Source organism: Desmodus rotundus, chromosome 6 (genome assembly GCF_022682495.2).
Source record: "Desmodus rotundus isolate HL8 chromosome 6, HLdesRot8A.1, whole genome shotgun sequence".
Lineage (NCBI taxonomy): Eukaryota > Metazoa > Chordata > Mammalia > Chiroptera > Phyllostomidae > Desmodus > Desmodus rotundus.
Genome location: NC_071392.1, coordinates 63668852 through 63690697, shown reverse-complemented (window position 1 = coordinate 63690697; position 21846 = coordinate 63668852). Strand labels below are relative to the sequence as shown.

General features: G+C 41.3%; 1 protein-coding gene across 4 annotated transcripts in view; it reads right to left on the bottom strand.

Annotated features, from left to right (window-relative positions):
• The window catches only part of CAV1 (caveolin 1), a 32740-nt gene extending 12239 nt beyond the window's left edge, over positions 1–20501 (bottom strand). Inside the window, exons 1-2 of one of the 4 annotated variants that reach the window (XM_024555774.2) lie at positions 20202–20501; positions 18652–18816 (exon numbers count right to left, since the gene is read on the bottom strand). In XM_024555774.2, the coding sequence (XP_024411542.1) occupies positions 18652–18816; positions 20202–20231 (195 nt within the window). In that variant the 5' untranslated portion in view covers positions 20232–20501. Of the gene's footprint in view, positions 1–18651; positions 18817–18942; positions 19042–19592; positions 19833–20191 lie in introns of those variants that run through there. The other 3 variants (XM_024555775.4, XM_045191589.3, XM_045191588.2) reach the window with 3 other exon arrangements.
• Positions 20502–21846: the final 1345 nt, after the last annotated feature.

Sequence of the window (21846 nt, the reverse complement as noted above, 5' to 3'; positions counted from 1 at the left end):
TTGGCAGGGGTGCACGTAGATGTGCAGAGCAAAGCAGAACATCATTGTCAATTGTCCTTTATGTGGCATTAATGGATTCCAGGCACCAGTTCAGCAGATGGATTCTGAGGCAGGGTTTTACAGAATTCTCAGAACAACAACAATTTGTATTACAGGCACTATACACCTCCATGAGTTCATATCACATCCTGTACATGAGGACCTGGAAGGCAGGTATTATTTCCTCCATTTTACAGAGTAGGAGACAGCGTCAGGGAGGTTGTACTCAGTGACTGGACCAAACCAGGACTTAGGTCTCTTGGTTCTTCAGTTAGTTCTCCTGCCATCATACCGCCGTTTTTAACTCCACACCTCATTCTGTTTATGCTCATTCAAAGTCATGTAGAGATTTCTGAACCTGCATGTTCTCCCTTGCCTGCCCCCAAACTTCTCATCCAAACTGATAGAAAATACCTTCCCTACCTCAGCAAATAACCATTTCCACCAGGAAAGGGTGTGTGATCCAAGGAAGAGGATGCTGCTGGCCTTTCTCTGCTGTCACATGTTCAGCATTATTCTCACTCCCCTGCAACTGAACTTCTCTCTGGCTAGGGTCCTTGGTTTGTTTCAGTGACCAGGGTCCCCACTGCCTTCTCATCTCTCCCTGGCTTTTCCTGGTTTACCACAACATTGTATCTTCTCCTTATTCCATTCCTTTTGGGCCAGTGGTTCTGAAACATTAATGTACTCAAGCATTTTCTGGGGATGTTTGTTAAAATGAAGATTCCTGGGATTCTGTATAGTGTTCTAAGGGTAGGGTCCAGGAATCTATACCCCGTCCCCCCATTTTCATTCTGGTGGTCTAAGGAGGACACTTTGAGAAACTGAAGCTGCCTTGGGCTTCATTCTCTGCTGGATGACAGGACCTGATGGGCATGATAGTAGGTTAGTCACTGTGCTGCTTACTACTTTTATGAAACAATATAAAGACCTGGTTGATAGCATGAGGGCTGGGTTTGAATCCCTGTTCTGTTGTGTTATCTCACATATGCTTCTCATCTGAAAAATGCAGGTATAATAGTACCTACTGAATAGGATCGCTCTGTGCATTAAATAAGTTAAGCAAAATGTTTACAGCATTGCCTGGGGCAGTGGTCAGTGCTACATCATGAGCTTTGGCCCAGATGCCCTGACCAGAAGTGGGAAAATGCCAGAGATCACAGTAACAAGCATTGGGAGGACAGAAGGGATATTTTGGAAAAGGAGAACTTCCTGGCATTCCTGAAATTGTTTCATTGAGGACGCTTATTTTTCATTCTGCCTTTAGGTGAGCAGGGTTTACATTATCTCTAGCAAGTGCGTCAGCGTAATAAACTCTGGAGTTTATTACGAACATGAGGCAAAAAGTGACCAAATATGCCCTGGGGGAGAAGATGCCCCCACTGACTGAGCACCTGTATATGTCAGAGAGTGGCTCCAACACCGACTAGATGGGTTTTATTTGCTTTGGATTAATTCCCTCTTGGGCTTGATTTTTACTTTCCTTTTGTACAAAGGTAATTCCTAGGTTTCTCCATCTTTTGTTTCTAGAAAGGAGAATGAATTACCCTAGGATTTGTATTATACCTTGAAAATTTAAGCTAAATTTTCTATTTTTATAACAGATATACATTCCTGGTTTACATCCTGCTATGCATTGAATTGTATCCTCCTCAAAAAGATATGTTGCAGGCCTAATTCCCAGCAGCTCAGGATGTGACAGGGTCTTGCAGATGTAATTAGAAAGAGGTCATACTGGAGTAGGGTGGGCCTACCATCCAATGTGGCTGGAGTCCTTATGGAAGATGGCAATGAAGACACAAAGGGAGAAAGGCATGTAATTGGAGTTATGCAGCTGCAAGCCAAGGAATGCCAAACATTATGGCAAACCACCAGCAACTAAGAAAAAAAAGGAAGGATTCCCCTACATGTTACAGAGGGAGCATGGCGCCGCTCACACATTGATTTTGGACTTTCAGCATCCAGAAGTGTGAGACTATAAATTTCTGCTGCTTTAAGCCAGGCAGTTTCTGTTCCTTTTTAAGGCATACTAGGAAATGAATACATACACATTCCTTGAAATTGCTAAAAACTATCCTCAATGACACAATTGTATCAGGGTCCCTACTCCTTGAGCAGGCTGGCCACCTTTTCTTATGGAGATCCTCGGTGGGAATAAATGCCACATTTGGTGCACTTGAGACCAGCTGGCCATGAGCCTGATTCAGGGACCTGGAACCATCTCTCCTGACCACATAGCCTCACATTTTTATTATCACAAAAAGCACCTAAGTTTCACTATCACAAAAAGTGGATGGCTCCTTACAAAGCAGGGTGCATATCTTTAGATCCCTTTTTAATACTCAGGCTTCCAGTATCAGTTTGGTGGCACTTGTTGAGTGTCACCAAACAACTGACATGGAACTGTGAACAGTGCAAAAACAGGCCACACAAGGACTAGTGATAGGAGCACTGAACTTGAACAGGGAGGAGCAATACTTTGGGGGCACTTCCGTTGCCATCCTTGAGGAGAAATAACTATAGCCCTTCAAAGTGTTGTGAGTTCTCTTCCCAAATAGAAAAGTCCTGTATTGTTTAATGCATGGAAATCTTATTTTATGCAACTATAAGGATTAAACATGCAACTATAAGGATTCATCTGGAGGCCTCACTTGCTGACACAATTCTGTGTTTATACTTGGGAGTTTGTTATTCTTTAAACTTCTGGGTGTGTCATGGGACAAATATAAATGATTTCTGCACTAAAGAAGATAAAAGCACTTCCCATTTTATCAAAGACCCAAGAAGTGGAATGGTCTTCACCATTTTCAGGCTACCAATTGGTCCTCATAAACGTTTGCTTTAACCAGAGCTTTTTAAACACTGTTAACTTCTTTTCAGTTTCTACAGTTCACTTCCTGATGACAGAAGTGGTTTCCCACCATTCAGTTAAGTCAAAGTAGGGTTGCTAGTAGCTTTCATCTTACCTCACTGTTGGACTACTTTTCCCGCCACTGCTTTGAGTCTGTTTATTAAACAGAAAATGAATGAAATAAATCTCTGAAGGTTTGAAAATTGCTTGGCAAGTGAGGAAGAGGATCTATACAAGAGGAAGAGGTTCTTGTAAGGTCCAAGCAGGGGTAGTCACAGCCCATCATATGGCTCTCGAGACACAGCCCCCAACCTCTACCGCAGGGTTTCTTCTTTGGGCACTATTGGCATTTTGTCATGGGGGGGTTGCTGTCCTGTGCACTATAGCAGTCCTGTCCTCTATTCACTAGATGCCAGTAGTACCTACTAGATTTCCTCCAGATATTTCCAAATGTTCCCTAGGAGGGAGGGGAGGATTATCCCGGGTTGAAAACCCCTGGTCTAGAAAAGCAGAATATGATGTAATGAGACAGAACCTGAAATTTAGAAATATTATAGCCTAAAATGCTTGTTTGTTAATTGCAGAATTTTCTTTTCTTTTTTTAGTATTTGGCCTTGTAAGTTCGTTCGTTCATTCATTCATTCATTCATTATTTATGAAGCACCTACTTTTTGAGGATAGAATAAGTGAAATGAAAAAACAGAGCCAGGGCAGGGTTGATGAGTTGGCTACGTGCCACTGAAAAGGGGACAGTGCAAATAAAATCGAGACAGCCTGTGGCTGCCAAAGGTCACTCCGGAATCATTGTGACGTAGGGCGATGCCCTTCCATGGTTCACTCCCTACTTTCAAGGTAATAGAGGAAGTCACTTATTTGCACCTCCCCAAATCACTAACCTCTTACATTTAGACTGATATCTTGAATAACTTCCCCCAGGACAATGGGCCAAGACCTTTCCTGCTTCAGAAGCTTCTATTTGCTGTTGGTTTTACTGAGATCACTCCTTCCATCATTCTTTACTTGTCTAACTTGGAGTTTTTTGTAATGTCTTAACCTAAATATTCTTTTGCAAAGACGTTTTTCTGGTCTCTACCCCTTTTCTCACCTAATCTTCTTTGTCATCCAATCTATCACACACATATTTAATGTTGTGATTGTGTGTGTGTGTGTGTGTGATTCTCTGCTACTAGACCGCTCCCTGGAATGTAGTAGGTACTAAGTTAGTATTTGTTGAATAAATAAATGAGTTCCTGTATGCTACCATTTGCTACATTATATTTCTCTTCCTGTTTACAAGAACACCAAGCTGATAAAATCTCCTTTAAGAAAAAAAATCTGAATATGTTATTATTTAGCTAAAGGGTTAGTAATCACCTGAATTTGTTGCATTCACTTATTTTAACCCAGTCACAGTAATTTTGGTAAAAAAGTGGACAAAAAGTGGCTAATGACAAAGAAGACTGATTAATTCCATTTTTTCTTATTGTGAAATTGGATTCAAACCTACAGATTTTGACATTGCTTTGCTTAGGGAGCTGATGAGTTCCCTAAGAATGTTCAGGTGGTCTGGAATTCAAACAACTTTATATTTACCTTCAGAATCACACAGCTGGGGTGCTATGTGATGGGATTAAAATTATACAGGCCCCTCAATGCTTAACTTTATATGGGTCAGAGAAAAACAAACTCTGTAGAGCTGGATAATGGGAAAATCTATCTGAAAATAATAGTTCTTCTGCCCTGTACTTCTTAGTGATCTGATCCTGTTGCTCACAGATGGCCTGTTAAAAGAACTTCAGAAACATGGCCACAGGAACTAGGTGAATTTGACAGTCCTTAGCATTCAGAAACTCCTAAGCATTTCCTTTCTACCTTGTCCTTTTTAAGACCGTTGCTATAACTAAAGTTGCAAGTAATTATACACTTCTCTGATACATGAACTAAGAGGAATTGGCTGGTTACAAAAAAACAAATTACTGAAAGCTTATAACCAAGTGTGGAACTAATTTTCTGATCCATCTTGAACACAAACAGCCAATTTGGAGGTAAGGACAATGAAATGGAAGACCACAGAGTTCTGAGCCCAGATGAGTGAGGAAAAGAACTGCAGCTCTTGGTATTCTTCGGTACCAGATGTTTACTTGTAGTATATTTGCACCCAGCATGCTATCCATTGTTAGCTCAGTATTTCAAAGATGATTTAATGAAGTCCAACAGCCTGCATATTAAGAATGAGAATGCCAATTGGTAAAGTCTAGAAAGAAGGTCTTTTACAGACTTCCATTCTTTTAGATCAGAATCAAAGATTTTAGAAATGAAGGTGACTTAGAAATCTTTAAGTTCAACTTCTAGATTACTTTAGATAAAGAAACTGCTGTCTAGAGGGTACAGTAACTTTTCCAGTCTCAGAGTCTTCCTTTGAAGCTTAGTTTCCCCATCTGCTCTGAGGAGTGACTGGCATTAGTAAAGCACTTCTCAGTGACTTGGGGTCTCTTCCCTGTGCCAGGCACTTGAGAAATGAAGGACACTTGCTTGTCCCTGGCTCCAGTGACACTTCATGTAGCCACTGGCAACACAGGAATTTTGATGCACCATTAAGGACAAAACAGGGGAATGTTGTCAGCTCCATTTCTAGTATGCCTGAGCCATGAGCAGAAGTAGGAAAAGGGGGATGTTCATGACATTCTGACACTCTAACCAGCCGAACTTTTGCTTGGGGAATAGCAAGAATGAGAAAAGAAAAGGGGAAAACAATAGGACCGGATTACATAGTGACATGGGATTTATCTCACATACAAAGTCTACCTTATGCTGTTGCTACATCAGAGATCCAGAAAGTATTTTTTGTAATGGCACAAAACAGCCACCCTTTGCAGAAACCACACTCTTTCATGAGTTTTAATCACAATAGGGGTTTATACAAGCTGCAACACTGTGTGAATATGCAGTGTGTGGGAGGGAGTGGATGGGCAGGCTTGCCATAAAGATAATGTTTCATACTGACATTTTGGTACATACAATGCATGCATTTTGCAGTGTTCTACTTTCAGATGTTTACCACTTGCATTCTCAACCACTGTTGAGCTGCCACATAAGTTCCTCTTTGCTCCCAGACAAGCCAGGTATCTTGCTGGAATAGAGGAAAGTGTTCATATACTTTCCTGTGGTTAATGAGGAGGCTGTGTGCCATGTTGTTATATACCAAATTGTAACTGTAGAGGGAGAAGGAACGGAGAAGTTACACAGACAAGTAAAGGATTTAACACACAACTATTACAAAAAAACCTCATGTGACACAGTCCTGGGATTAACCACTCATTAACTGAAATTTCTTCTCCCATGTAATTTAACAGTTAAAAAAAACCCCCAAAACTAAGTGTACGTTCCTTCCTCCATTTCTCTTGTCTGAATGGTGATTATGTGTGAGCAGTATTTTTCTTGTGAGCCTGATAATAACCTGACAATAACCATAGCAGTTGTCATTCCATGTTCCCTTCCAACTCTTCTAACAACCACCCAGGCAGAACAGTTATCTCCTTCCTTTTGCTCTTCCCAGCATCTCTGTCTAGCTCCCTCATATGATCAAAACAGGAGCCCATTTTTTAATGTCTGACCAATAGCAAAGTGAGAATCTTGTATATGACATTTCTTTTGATCACACTGTCCTTTTGATCCCATTCATTATGCTTCCTTTAAAATATCATTACATTATTGAGATGTTTAATAGTCAGGAGCAATTGACAGACTTAGTTTGGATCCTCTATTGCTCAAGGGGTATTGAGCATGGTGAATTTAAGGATGAGTTTATAATAGTGATTTTTACCTTCGAGATTTTGGTGTCTTGGAAGCTGTGGGATTATTATAAGGGGTTTCCATGTCCATTGTGCTCACCAGGCACCTTGGTTTTCCACATCACAAGCTCCCACAGAAATGACAACCTTCCCCTGGTATTTTCTTAGTTTTCATGCATTTACCTATTTATTTCCTATTTAATATTTCTATGTGTTATTCCTGCTCATAAAACATGATCTTATTTAGTATTGGTCTTTATTTTATTTTTATGGGCTATTTGCAATCTATCAAAATCACTTTGACATTATTTTTACCACAGATGCTAACAAGGTCATTGTAATTGGTGTCATTTGTAAGTTGAGAGTCCTCTTAACTAATTCATTTCAATCATTGATAATATATCAAATGTCAAAGACTGAGATCCCAGCTGTATCTTCAATGCCACTCACACCTACATTTACACTGCACATCATCACCCTCTCTGATGACTCTCTCTTAGTTCTACTTATTCTCAACAGAACCCTGATCCTGATTTTCTATACTTAGCTTGTTCATAGGTAAATTATTTGGGATAAAATTGACAAGCCTTACTTTTATACATATTACCATAAATCCAACTTCCATCATAGGAGATGAGAGAAGGAAACATGCCTGAAAAAGGAGGTAAAAGTTGCTTTGCTTGGCACAGACATCAACAATGAAATGAATGTCTGACCCCTTCTACAGGTGCTCAAGTATTTTGACTGGGTTATTTTTTCTGTAGAAGGGATTTTTTGAAATGTATGAGAGACCACCTCTGAGGGACAAAGAAACTTCTATTTTGTTGGAATAGTGGGTTAATGGTCGGCACTTCCCAACTAGTAAAATCTCAGAGCTCTGGGTACTTAATGTCTAGAAGTAGCAAAGCCAAAAAGAAGGAAGAAGAGACCCTGGTTCTCAAAGCTGTTGTCCCCTTCAGGCATGGAAGACTTTGAATTTTTTTTTTCAGGGATGTCTGCTGACCTAGACATTCCTCTGATGTTTGCCATTGTCTGCGGGCACATGGGGAGGGATCCAACAGGGAGTCATTCTACATCTCTCTTGGCAGGGGGATTCTTATGTGGCCTGACAACCAAGTCTTAGCTTTCACACCTCTGGCCCCAAGAGGCAATGCCAAACAGTCAGATGGCATCTCTTGGCATCCTGGGAATTTGCCTGCCATGGTTCCAAAATACTTAGGAAATTAGCCTTATCCTCCAGGCCCTAGGATGCCACAGAGACAGGTATTTGTGTCCTTCTCAAAATGGAGATTAAAACAAAAATATTAATAAACATGCACATATTAGAACATGTTTTTTCTTTATGATAGTAAATAGAGTGAATGTTTTTGAATTTCTTTATTAATTATTTGGATATGCTTTTTTACAAGATTTTAAATGTGGCTTTTATAGAGAAACAAGGTAAAGGAAGACACTCAATAATAAGTCTTACTGTCTTTTCATTTAGAGGAGACCTTCAGTTACTTAAAGAAGAATTTCAGATTCTGTCAGAAGATTCAATTTGGCATCCATTTTCTATGGCAGACTCAGTGTGGGGCCCTCGGCAGCCTTGAGGGACTCAGACAAGAAGTGGGAAGAGAAGTGGGGAAGAGAAGTGGAAGAGAAGAGAATTTCTTTCCCTACTAAAAATTCTGATGCTCTGTTCACCTAACCAAAATAATCGGTGGTGAAATCCAATGAATGTACTTCCATTTCCTTGACATATTTCCTTGACATATTTTGGTATGCTCATTTCCAGCTTTACATTATCACTGCTAATGATATAGAAAAGCCATGGTTGAGAGAACATTTTAATTGCTCTGAGAGATTAATGATCTCTTGTAAAAAACACTATTAAGTTTGTTCCTTACTGCTGGCATTTGTTTTTGAGAACAAATATATAATAACTAGGGAGGAAGTCTCTGAGAAACTACTTTCAGGATTCAACATGCATTTCTTCCACTAGCATAAAACTAAGGATTTTTCTTAATTGTTTCCTGTTTTTACATGTTGCTTTAGTGGCACAATTGCCTGTAGAAATCCAACAGGCAAATTGAAAACCTTAAATGAAGCTGTTAATACCAAGTGCTTGTCAGGACCTGCTTCATTCTCTGACACACCTACATGCAAGCAGGATCAGTGACGCCCCAGGTGCCATGGCTGACCTAGGCAATCAGGGTGCTTTAAAGACACAGGTGATTCAATACAAGCTAGCATTGCAGCTTGTCTGGTTCTGAGAGCGTGTTTTATTTCTAATCATTGAGACCACTCTCCACTTCTCTCTGGCCTTTAGGACTTGACCCTTCCTGCCTTGCTGGGAACTCATCCAGCATCTACATTTCTTGAGGTCTGAGGTTTCACCCTCTTCTTACATGGGTCCTTTACTCTTTCCCCAACCCACTTGCCAGGATCTAGAGCCTGACTTTAGAACTGCAGGTCTATCATTTCCAAAATAGATCACTTCTGGAATTCCTCTTGCGAAATGCTGTCCACCCACTGTAAGAACACCATCTTCTTTTTGGACACTATGGAGACACCACTGTCTGCTTGGATCATGACCAGTTATTCCAGAGAGGCACTGGAGTGCAGTGCTGAAGAACCTGGGCCCTGGGGTCTCACTATCTGCATTCAAACTCTGACTCTACCACCTCCTACCTATGTAATACTGAGGAAATGGCTAAGCCTGAGTCTTCTTATCTGCGAAACGAATATGATTGTGGATAGTAACAATAGCACCCTCTTCAAAGGACCATTGGAGGAGTAAGTAATGCGCGCCATGGAGCTAGCCTGTAGGAGGTGCTGGAGGTAGCATCCCCTCTCCTGTTTCATTTCTGCCTGCACATTTAGCACCATTTAGTTTGCCTCATTGCACTGAAGTTAGGCCTTTTAATTAGTATAAGCTATGTCTCATCAGGTCACCTCCTGGTGTGAACATACCTTTGTGAGTTGCTGTGGCTTACAAGGGAACAAATGCCTCGGAAGGACACAAAGGCCCTGATGATCTGGTTCCTGCTTGTGTCCCTTGCTCTAGCCTCACTGACCTGCCGTGGGTGTGGAAAACACGCCAAATACCCTCAGGTCTCTGGGCCTTTCTGCTCCTGCTGTTCCTTCTGCTGGACCAAAATAGGGACGTTTTTGCTGCCTCCAGTGCCTGCTGAACATGCATTTGGCTTTGGAGGCCACTGAGAATCCTGCTTTGTGCCCAATTTTGGCCTATCCCTTAGTTACACGATTTCACTCAGATGTGTTTCCCTGATAAACTTTAAACTTCTTGGGGGCAGGAGCAGTGAGTTAATACTCAGTCAATGCCTGAGCCCGATCACACCTTAACCATGGTAGCACTGTGCAAAGCAATGGATGGAGGATCCTGGAGTTTGCATGTGCAAGTCCAATCCAGCACAAAGCAGGTCACAGGACAGGGAAGAGGGGGCCTTGTGGGTTTTCCTTTACCTCTGCTTCTTTTCCTCCCAATCTCCTACTTTCTCAAGATTTGTGTCCAGATATCAGCACCTTGTCCAGTTAATCATTGTAAATGAGAAAATGTAATTGTATTTGATACTTGCAACATACCCAGTGCAATTTCTAGATGCAATTTATCTTTCTACATAGCTTCCATCAATATCCACTAGTACTGTAATGTCCTTGCTGGGCTCAGGAAATATATTGAATGCACCTTTTATAAATTGTACTCTAAAATTACTATGAGATTAAGCACCTATATTTACCATCAAAATGTATTTTGCCTCCATGAAATTAAAAGTGCCTGGCTTTTAATTACCTAAACAGCTCACAATGGCTAAAGGGAAGATTCTTTGTGTTTTTAGGAATATGTACTTCCTCTGCCATGAAATGATGACCAATAAGAGACATCTTGTCACGTTTCAATAAAGAAAACACGATGTATTTCATATCTGAAACATCAACATGTTCCTGTGAGAGGCAGGAAATATGTACTTTGTGCAGGTATAAATCTGTTCTACCAGCTAATTCCCTTGGTAGTTTGTACAGTACATGGATCATGCAGATTTCCTTTAAGACAAAATTAAAAAACACTTCCTCCACCCTAAACAATAGTTCATGTGAAAGCATGCCATTTTTTTCATTTCCTGAACTAACTGAAAAATAGTTTACACATTTTTATCTTTGGTTGAGTAGTTGACAGAAGGTGTGATGGAAGGATGTAAGTTTTATTAACCCTGTGCTGCAGGGAATGAAACTGAGGTCTGGGGGTAGAGTAGATTGGTGGGGGGTTAAGAGGTCCTCTTCCAAATTTTAGTGCAGCTTGATGGCTGTGATGAAGGGCAGGAGAGAGGTGACACTGGAGAGTGTAGAGGAAAGAAAAGTACAACATGCCTGGAATGTGGAAATTTTGTCCATTTGGCTAGAAAAATAGTGTGTGTAGGGACTTCCAATGCATTCCAGGCAGAAGTCAGGGACAGGTTATTGCCAATCTACTTGTGACCATGTAACTTTTCTTACAAATGGGGGTATTTCTGAGCATAAAAGGAGGCCCTGTTAATAGTTACTCAGGCTGGCCAGCAGTAACTGTCTATATAGTCTATATGGGACAACTTAGGACATATGACTTTGCAGTTGGCTGTAAGCCCATTTGGCCTCAAGGGATGAAATATCGTTAAGCATGGTCAGTTTGGGAATCCTCTGTGGTGTTTCAAAACGCTCTGGCATGGTTTAAACTGGCCGACCCTCAAGTATTCTTCTGGCAGGAAGAACATCTGGAGCTACACAGCATGACTCATCTGTTATCTTTGGGTGGAACCATCCAGGATGTATATCTTTAAGCCAACCTTGGGTACAATTACTTCTAAACCTGACTTCACAAATGTAATCATCTAGGGGGCTTTGAAAAATGCAGTTCCGTAGGCCCCATCCCTAGAACTGTTAATTTAGTAAATCTATAATCTGCCCAGGTATCTGTTAAAAAATTCCTGTGGTGATTCTGATGCCCAGCCAAGGTTGGATTTGTAAAGAGGCTATGAGGTTTTAAAGAGGCTAAAAATTTCAAATTATCAATAAGAATATTAGAACTTGAAACCCAATGTGGGAAGAGAGAATATCAAAGAACTGAAATATTGTACATAATTTAATTTAAATTTTTGTAGAACCAAAACATGGGCAAATTATTTTAAAAATATGTTTCTAATTTTTGTCAAGCCTTGTTTACTGGCTCAGGAAAAATTCAGGGCATTAGAGATGTTTTTGAACTAATTAGAGATTTTTTGAACATTTTTTAAACTAAACCCAGAAGATTATAAGGTTTTAACAAAGAGCAGAATTTGGTAAAGGAATTTCGGCAAAGTTTTCAAAGGAAACTGCCAAAGAGAGGCAAGAAGATAGCCACAAACCCTGGAATTAGCTGGCAGAACAGATTTACACCTGCACCAAGTACGTATTTCCTGCCTCTCACGGGAACATGTTGATGTTTCAGATATAAAATATATCTGGTTTTCTTTATTGAAACTTGACAAGATGTCTCTTATTGGTCATCATTTCATGGCAGAGAAAGTACATATTCCTAAAGACACATATCTGGCCAGTGCTCCTATTTATCTTGTTTCTTATTGAAGCCCCTGACACTTAACAGTAGATGTATAATAATGATTTATTAAAAGGTGAGTGGCTTTGGGGTGGGGATAACATTATAATATGAGGATGACTCTCATTCTTTTCTTTATAGTTGGAAAAATTGAAGCATAGAAACATAAAATAGCTTGCCCAAAATAGTTTTAGGACTGGTATTTATTAGCTTTTATTATCCAAACACGTTTACTCCCTGTTTATAAGCCAAACTCTCTAGGGCTACTAAAGAAGAGAAATCTATTGCCCTAACACCCTTCACCCTTCCTTCTTTGGTGTTAAGTCACACACTAAATGTACTAGAAGTTTTCTAGTTGAAAGAGAACACAAAAGCATTAGACCCTTAGGTTGAAGCCAACTGATCTGATTACTTATATGTACACATTTTCTTGACTGTTAAATAAAAAGAATTTTGTGCCTGCATATTTAACAATCATCACATTCAAATTTTAGAGAAAAAAGTTGCAAAGGTTGCAAAAGTATCTTTTCTTATCTTGGCACAATACTTTCTTTTACTCTATCAGGGTGCCTCTGAGTACCTGTGTGTTAGGGATATTTCTAGGCCTGAGAGCTTATTTTTGTAAAAAAAGTAAAGTATGCAAATTTTTCTCCAGGACATTTGTGTACAGTAATGAAAATAAAATATATACATGGTCCAGACTGTGGAAGAAGAAAGAGTGTGTTTCTTGGCATAACCCATCTTTGAAGATAGCAGCCACACCCTCTTCCCACTGCACATCCAGATGATCGAATCATGAAAGGGCCTAGAACCCCACAGGTAACCAAAGCTCCATTCTCCTAGGGACCAGTTCTCTCTGACCATATCATCCTAGAGAAGCTAGGGTAAACTAAAAAATAATTTCATTTGGGTCCTCGCTGCTGTGGTTCAGTTAGTTGGAGGGTCATCCTGTAACGGAAAGGTTGTGGGTTTGATTCCTGGTCAGGGTGCCAACAAATCAATGCTTCTTTTTTGCATCAATATTTTTCTCTCTCTCTAAAAGCAAGAAAAAAATGTCCTCAGGTGATGATAAAAATCATAATGATAAAATTAAATAAATAAAAGGCAGTTTCACTTGAAATATGAAAGTGTCTGTTATTTTTACAGAATCGAGTGGGCAGGATGCATAAGCAGGTGGGTTTTGAAATTACTGGACTTCCAGATACTGCTTGCTGCTGCAGCTGTTCTTTAAGCCCCTTTAAAATGCAGCCAACATTGCTGTTAATTGAGAGAATTACCCACATCATGAACTGTTTCACAATTCTAGGATATTTGGTGTATCTTGTCTTAAATAATATAATATTCTTGTCAGAACCAAAATTTAGCTAATTCTTCAATGTTTTTTGACTACAATCAGGACATAAAAAAGACTTTCAATAAGCATTTAAAATGTGTATCATTGTTAGCTGAACTTGAAAGTGTTTCAGATGCTTAAGAATGAAAAGTATCTTTTAGTATAGTTCTCTGCTCAATGATGTGGGGATAATTTCCCTCCAAAGATGACTAGAATGCTCTTTTATAAGCTGGGGATTCTAAATTCCATGCATGATCTCCCGTGTGGCAGCATATCAATCACCATCTTGTGAAGTTATCTCCTAACTAAACGAACAAGCAAAGCCAATACCAGTCCCAAAAGAAGAGAGCCTTACCACGGCACTGAGTGCTCTGAGACAATCTGAGCTTCTAAATCTTATTCTTTGATTATAGGTATATCAAATAAACTTAAAAAATAGTATTATATTGGCATTAATCATCAATCACTCTAGAATGCTTTCCAGTTGAAAAGGATCACAGAGGCTGTTATTTTGAAACCAAAACAGATCTGACTACCATATGCAAGCCTTTTCTTGACCACTAAAAATATTTTGTGTATATTTAAGAATAGTTACCTTCAAGTTTTAGGAAAAATTGTTACAAATGCATATTTTTATTTTCAAGCAAAGCTCTCCTCTCAGATGTCTGATTTGTCTCAGAGCTAACATCAGAATCATCTGAACTCATTTCTCCCCTCCTGACAATAGTCCATGAGAATCACACAATCTTGTCTATTCTTCCATTGTGATACATTTCAAAATATCTTTTTGAACAGTAACCATGTGAAAGCATGGATAAAAATTTTAAACTTCTTTAGCCCTTAAATTTCTCCTAACGTTAAAAAACAGGAATTGGAAGTTAGACTGGTATAATCATTATGTGCCCTTTTAATTCTAAAATTCTGCCCTTTTGTGCTTATGCTATTTTATATCCCCAGTGTCACAATATACTGTCCTCATTTTATGCAATTACATTGTAACTGTTCTCTGTTCATCCAGACTGGCTATGTTTTATTACGTTGTGCACCTGAACCAGTCAGCTTCCAAAATGCCCACCTTCAGCTTGCAGTCTTCCTGGTTTCTCACTGCTGACCTGATAAGGTCTAAACTTATCACGTGCACTGGATGCAGGACTCTGCCATGTGGCCATGATGTGTCTTTTCATCTTTATGACCTACCTCTCTGTCACATGAACTCTAATTCCAATCAAAGCGTGCTATTAAACATTTCAGGCTCATGCCCTGAAAGGGCATTCCCATTTCCGTGCTTTGCTCATTTAGAACGCCCTCCTTGCTTTTCTCAGCAATCCGTGTTCCATTTGTCCTTTATGACCCACTCAGATTGCATCTTCTTCATGTTTTTCTTTATTAAGCTATTTCTAATGTATCTTCCTTCTTTCTCTCTAATAGCCTATCCATAGTAGGCTTAATATCACCCTAACACTTAATATCAATACCATTCACTTAAAAACCTTATTGAGGAATAACTGACAAATATAATCATATAAAAATAAAGAATACCATGTAATAATTTGGTATACAGCTACAGTGTAGAATGATTACCAAGGTCAAGATAATTAATACCATTCACTTTTAAAAACCTTTTTATTATGCAACATTCAATATTACTTATTTATAATTTCTTATAGTATATATTTGGCCTATTTCCAAAATGATGATGAGAGGGCTTATGATAGTAACCAGATAAAACAGCATGTCAGTTAGAAAAGAAAGTGAAAATTCAAATCCATATGTGGGAGACAATAAGTAACATAGATTAATGAAACTTAAAATCTAATTATATGTTTCTTGGCAGTCAAAGCAGCAACAACAACCACAACAAACCTGGAAACCACAACAACAACAATGACAAACTACTAGTTACCCTTTGGCCGTGACTTACTGTTGTGATAGTGTGTTTCAGCACTTTTTTTTAACTTTTCATCTGTATGCCTCTTGTCTTATAACTCTAATAATTGTGATTTCTAGGACTTACTTTAGGAATTACCCTTTGTAGTATGTAGCAAAGTTTTTAGCATATGGAAAGAATTTAATAAATGAATAGATTGATAGCTAATGTGATATCAGAATCATAAATCTGAAACCACTTTATTTATGTGGAAATTCTAAATACATTCATAATGAACATATGAATGAAAATATGAATGTAAGAAGAAGGCAGAAATCTTGGAGGGAGAATGAAGGATCTGAAGTTGTGAGTACTTTATTAGAGGAAATTTTAAAAAGCATTCATAGCCCACCATTTTTTTATAAATGTCTATACAGATATCTGATAATATGGAGCAGCAAACCTTTAGTAAGATAGGAAACAAATTCAGTGGAACTAAATGGTATAGACTAATGTATGTCATTATCACCAGTGGAATAGGTGGCAAAACTCCACCTTCCTGAAATATATATTCATGACACACCAGCTTCTGAGTTATTTCCTTCCCTAAATAGCTGTTTTATGGGACTGAAAGGATACTATGCAGATAACACTATGCTGTTCCTCACACTGTGTATCAGGGTTTAATTTCTTCTCTGTCTAGAGTTCTTTTTCTAAACTTGGTATAGGAGCCTATGTAAAATGCAGGGAACATTCTAGTCTGACGCTGTCTAATAGCAATTTCCATGATGATGGAAATGCTCTATATCTATGCTGTCCAGTGTGGTACCCACTAGCCGCCGGTGCTGAGAACTCTAAATGTGGCTGATGTGACTAAGGAACTAAATTTTACATTTTATTTACGTAACTTACTTTAAATTCAAAGTGGCTAGTGACTACAGAATTGGACACAGCCACTTTTACAGAGCTGCTTGCCTTTAGAACAGAAATTTCCTTACCTGATTTGGTACTTTTAATAGTAGATTAAATTGATCACTGCTTCTTTATATCCACGTGAAGTTTTAAGCTATCATGCATTAACCGCGAAGCTTTGGATGTCTTTACTATTTTAAGAAGTCTATGCCATCAAAATAAAATTTAGGGAAGTTCATTACTTACTGTCATGGTAACATGGAAAGGATCATCCCTGTTTCTGTCATTATGTTTGTGTTTGGACTCAAAAGATTTTTACAAACTAGCAGTCTCTGTAGGGTGTAGGCTCCCTTCACCAGCCCTACTGGCAGAGGGCACTCTGGGTTTCTCTCTGCAGGGAATTCGGACTCTTAGAGAGGGGCCTCTGAACACGTGGGCCTACCAAATTCTTCTCAAGGTGGATTTCTCTGTCTGACTCGGGTTTGCTTCTGGTTCTGTGAGCAGTGGGCGGGGTTTGCTTTCTCTAGGCCAGCAGGAGATGGCACTAATTCTTCCTTTTAATTTCTTTAATATGAGGATCCCCCCACTTGCTCTTTGAAATGCTATTTTGTAAACCGCTATTTCCTCTAAGCCTGTTATGCCTTTTTTCCATCTGTGCTGGAGTCTCTTTTCCCAGCGGGCCTTTCTTTCTCAACTTAGTCATGCTATGTGTGGAGACCCACATCCACACTACAGGCCTCTCTGACTCATCTGGGAGGCTTGCCTGCTCCAGGAACCCCACTCACACTGTGGTGGAACAACAGGGAGGCTCCAGCAGAGCCAGCCCTTTCTGAAGTCTGCCTCTCTTCCTGGCACCTCTCCTTCTTGTCCAAAGCTACAGAAGGGAAAAAAAAACAAAAATGCCCTTACCCCTTTTAAGGTAATGTTTTTAGTAAATAGTTTTTATAGCAATTCTAATTTTCAGCTTATAAACTACTTTTGTTATTGCTGCTGTTTTTAAATATTCCTTAATCTGGCTAGTAAAAAAATCTACTAATGCTCCAATTTTCCTTTTTCCTCCACCAGCAAGCCAAGAGAGTCAATCCTGACAGTTACATTTTCCTTCCAGTTACAGATTAAATTGCTCTCCTTATGAATATATTATTTATAAATGTGAACAGTCTCTAAATTATAACTCCTTCCATCCATGGACAGGAGGCCTGGTGGGTGGAAATTGTTCATCCACTCCATTGACTGCTCCGGGATTGTACAGAACTGGGCCTTCACACTCTATCTTCCAGGCCAGGACTTCCCTTGTCCTTCCTGGCCCCTCAAGAAAACCCTCTGCTTAAGGATGACTCACTCCCATGACTTCACAATCCAGGTGAATTCAAACAATCAATTCCTCTGACTTGATTTGTTAAACTAGTCAAAGTTGAAAACATAATAAAATTTAAAATATGACCAAGTCAGATCTAATTTTGGCAAATAACATGTTCAATTAACCTGTTTTTAATCTCACCAAGTACATCTGGAAAGTACAAAAAGGAACTCCAACCAGCATGTCCCATTAGCTCAGGGAAAGCTGACCGAGGTAGTCACTAAAGGAGCAACTTTTCACATCGAACTAGAGGTGTTTATGGGAGAAATCAAGAGGTGCACATTATTTTGTATTTTGTAATTTTGTTTAGCTGTGCACAAATGCTGTGTTTTTCCAGTTAAAATACCCTTCACATACATGAATATGTATGATTATATATGTATATATATTTGTATAATTTAGTCTTCAGTTGAAAGCATTTCTACTCACTGTATTATTTTTAAGGAAATCACTTAACTTTAGCTGAGGGGAACATGCCCACTCTGTATTTCAGTCTTCACCTTTGGCATCAGACCTTACAAAATGACCTTACTGCTTTAATTCTTTGGTACCACCCTTCTCTAGATTTTTTTCAACCTGGGAATAGAGAGAGGGTGACCTATAGCATAACCATTTCACCCTTCCAGGGAGTGAGAGTCTGTCTGTTGTGATCAGGAGGTTCATTTGCGTGAAGAAGAGTGCAGATGTATGAATGCCTACATAACTCAAGTCAGGTAATTCCAGCTGAACTAACCAGCAGAAGTGGGGAGGGGATTTGAGACATTTCTGACGACCCAGGGAGTTCCCACACATCAAGCCCAGAAAATGGTGTGTGCGTGGCAAAGGTAGAGAAGGATGCACAGGCTTTTCGCCAGAGGAGAGCTGTCCCGGCCCTGACAGCATCACTTCTGCGGGACATCCCTTCCTCGTTGGCCGCCTTACCCTACCTTGACTATGTCGTCGTTGAGATGTTTGGGGTCGCGGTTGACCAGGTCGATCTCCTTGGTATGCGCGTCGTACACTTGCTTCTCGTTCATCTCGTCTGCCATGGCCTTGTTGTTGGGCTTGTAGATGTTGCCCTGTTCCCGGATGGGAACAGTATAGAGATGTCCCTGCAGAGGGCGGACGGCCAGGAAAGGGAGAGGGGCACCAGCGGTCAGAAGAAATTTTCAAAAAGAAGAACGGTCAAAAGTCAGTCTGGAGACAGAGCAAACCTCCAAGCGTAAAATCGAACTAACCGCGTCAGCAGCAGTGGCTCCGCGCGCAGTAAACTCCTTGGCGCCGCAAGGTTTTTAAGAGGATCGGGGAGAAGACACCACACCCCTCCTTACCAGGCTGGGAGCGCCTGCGTCCAGAGCCAGCCGCCAGGGGTCAGGGCAAACCCCGCAGTGCGGTCAGCCCAGGCCCCCGCCCAGCGCATGCTTTGCTCCGTGTACCCCGCGGAGACCCCGGCAGCTAGCGGACCCGACTTCCGATTTTCTCCAGCTCCTGTCTCACCCCGAGTGCTTCACCTGCTCCATTTTCTCGTCTCCCGCCCCTATCCCACCTCTCTCCATAATCCTTCCAGGGTCATCCTAAAGATTCAACTTGAGCCCTCCCACTCATGTAATGTCCCCATTTCGTTGCTTCCCAGCTGCATTTCCCTGGCACCTGCCTGCGTCCTCCACCGTCCTTCTGCCCTCTTTGTTCCTCCACAGCTTCCCCACCCCCCAGGGTGGTTACAGTCTCGCAGGCCCCCATCTCTGGGCGGAGCCCTGTGTCTGATCCCCCTAACTCCCTAGAATGATATCACCTGTACAACTACTACCCGACCCACCCTCAGGTCACTCCCGGGCTGCCCGCCTGCGGCTGAACGGCGGCTGCGTTGGGGAAAAGGAGGTCTCCTCACTCGAGCAGGACGGTGTTGGGAAGGGGTAGTGGTAGTTGGGGGAGGGAGGTCTGCTCCTCTGCAAACACCCCCCGGCCAGGCGCCGACCAGCAGGAAGGTTCCTGAGGTGGGCTAAGAGCTCTGGAAAGTGCAAACGCCGCGCGCGCTGCCTCCGGGTCCAGCCGGCCCGGGCGCCTCACTGGGAGTCACTGGGAGCGTCCTCCGGACGGCGGGTGAACGACCTGCCACCCAGCGGTCCCGCTCCCCGCCTCCCATCAGGCAAGGGCCGGACTGTGGGGGTCCCGCAATAAGGCAGCACCTGGTGGACCCATCTAGAACCGCGTCCTCAGCCAGGGAGACCTAACCCAGAACCGCGACCAGCTCTTCTGTGTCGCTCTAGCTTAGGGCCTCCCGGGTCCCTTCCCAACAGGAAAACAACAAAAAATATTTGTGTATCCTCTTGGCCTCCCCGCCCCGGCCCATTCCTCAGCAGTGCCAGCCGGAGAGGAGTGCTCCCAAGTCGAGAGCGGGCTGGGGCCGGGAAGGCAGGCGGAACATTTGGAGTGGGCGATAGCAGAAGTAGCTCTCCCTGCACGCCCCGGAGGCCGGCGCGCACTCACCCAAGCCTACCTCGGAGTCTACGTATTTGCCCCCAGACATGCTGGCCGGTGGCTGGCTGAAGAAGGCTCAGATTTCCCTGGGCTGTGATTTAAGGGAACTGAGGAAGAAAGATCTTGTATTGTGTGGAGGGGGAAAGGCGCTGGCGGGAGGCGGTGGCTGGGAGGGAGCCTCCTGGCCACCTGCCAAGGGTTTGTTCTGCTCAGGGTTGGTCGGGACGTGAGCTGTGCCGGGCCTCGGCACATCCCCAAAGTTCTGGCAGCGGAGGGCGGGGAGCGCCCGCGGGGAGCACAGAGCAGTGAGACAACTTTTCACCCGCGCTGGGCTGCTTGGGCAGATATTTTAAACCCGGGGCAACATTTTCTCAGCAAGGAACCACTGAGAGGCGTCCTGAGGAGAGCGAATGTTTTCTCAGTGCATCATCCCAGCAAGGGTGGGGAGTGGAGTGATCCCACACTCCGCAGAAATAGATACCCAGTAAGGGCACCGGAGCTGTAGTCCGGAGCCCTGTTCTAAGCCGTTCCTTCCTATCGCCCACGTCCCATCCCTGCCTAAGACACAATTATCTCCCTGTTTCACAGAGGAAGGGATTAAGAAATGGATCGGAACCTTCAGTTGCATTTCACATCTGAATACAAGGAAGGAATCTGTGTGGATGCGTGTGACACTGGTTTACATCCAGTCTGTGTGGATGGAAACTTGGAGAAGCAGGCACGCAGAGTAATTTGTTTCCCAACCGCTTCTGAAATGTCTCCCAAATAATTTGAAATAAGAAACGAAATATGAAACTTTTCTATAATTTTATTACCGATCTTTAATGGAACAAGGAAATTTATGCCAACAGGTTATGCCATAGCTATAAACTATTTATAATTATTAGTAATTAAAATATTTTATCTGTTCTGAATTTGGGGCTTCTCTCTTTATCTTATAAAGTACCTTAGTATAAAGTAGCGCAAGATGAATTAAACAAAAATAATCAATCATTTTTACTTTGGGGCTATAATAAGGAAATTTACTATCTAAAAATAGAAAGGATTTTTTCTCTTAGTTTTCATATGCAATCAAAAGTAAAATTATGACTTGAAAGAAAAACGTTGGGAATATACCCGAAGGGCACATATTACATTAAAAACACTGACAGTCTAGAAAAGCGGATTGGGGGGGGGGTAAAAAAAAGCTACTACATGGCAGGGGAAACGTCGCAAATGTTGGCACAGCTTTAATTATGCTGGCTAATCATCATTAGAATGCTAAAGATCTTCCAAAAGTTGTTTTTAAAATTTTATTTCTGCCAAGTTGCATTTCTAAATTCTTTGAACAAATTATGTGTTAACAAATATAATATGCTAGAAAAGGGTTGTGTTGGGTAGTGCCCAGCGTACTTCTAATGATTGTTAAAAGATTGCTGTTCATCTAAGTCTGCCTTCATAAATGTTGACTGCAGAGTAGTTGGGGTTATGTTCTATGGAAAAATGTGGAAAGTCAGTTCCCATCTATTGTTATTCAATCTTCAGCTGTGATGAGTAATCTTGACTGAAAAAAGTCAACAGGAACAGGGAGAGAGCGTGTCCTGCATTCCAGCGAGGAATGGCCTTTCTGGGGAGGCCTGTGAGTGAATGCTTAACTAGTACTCAAAGGAAGGAAAGCAGCCTGG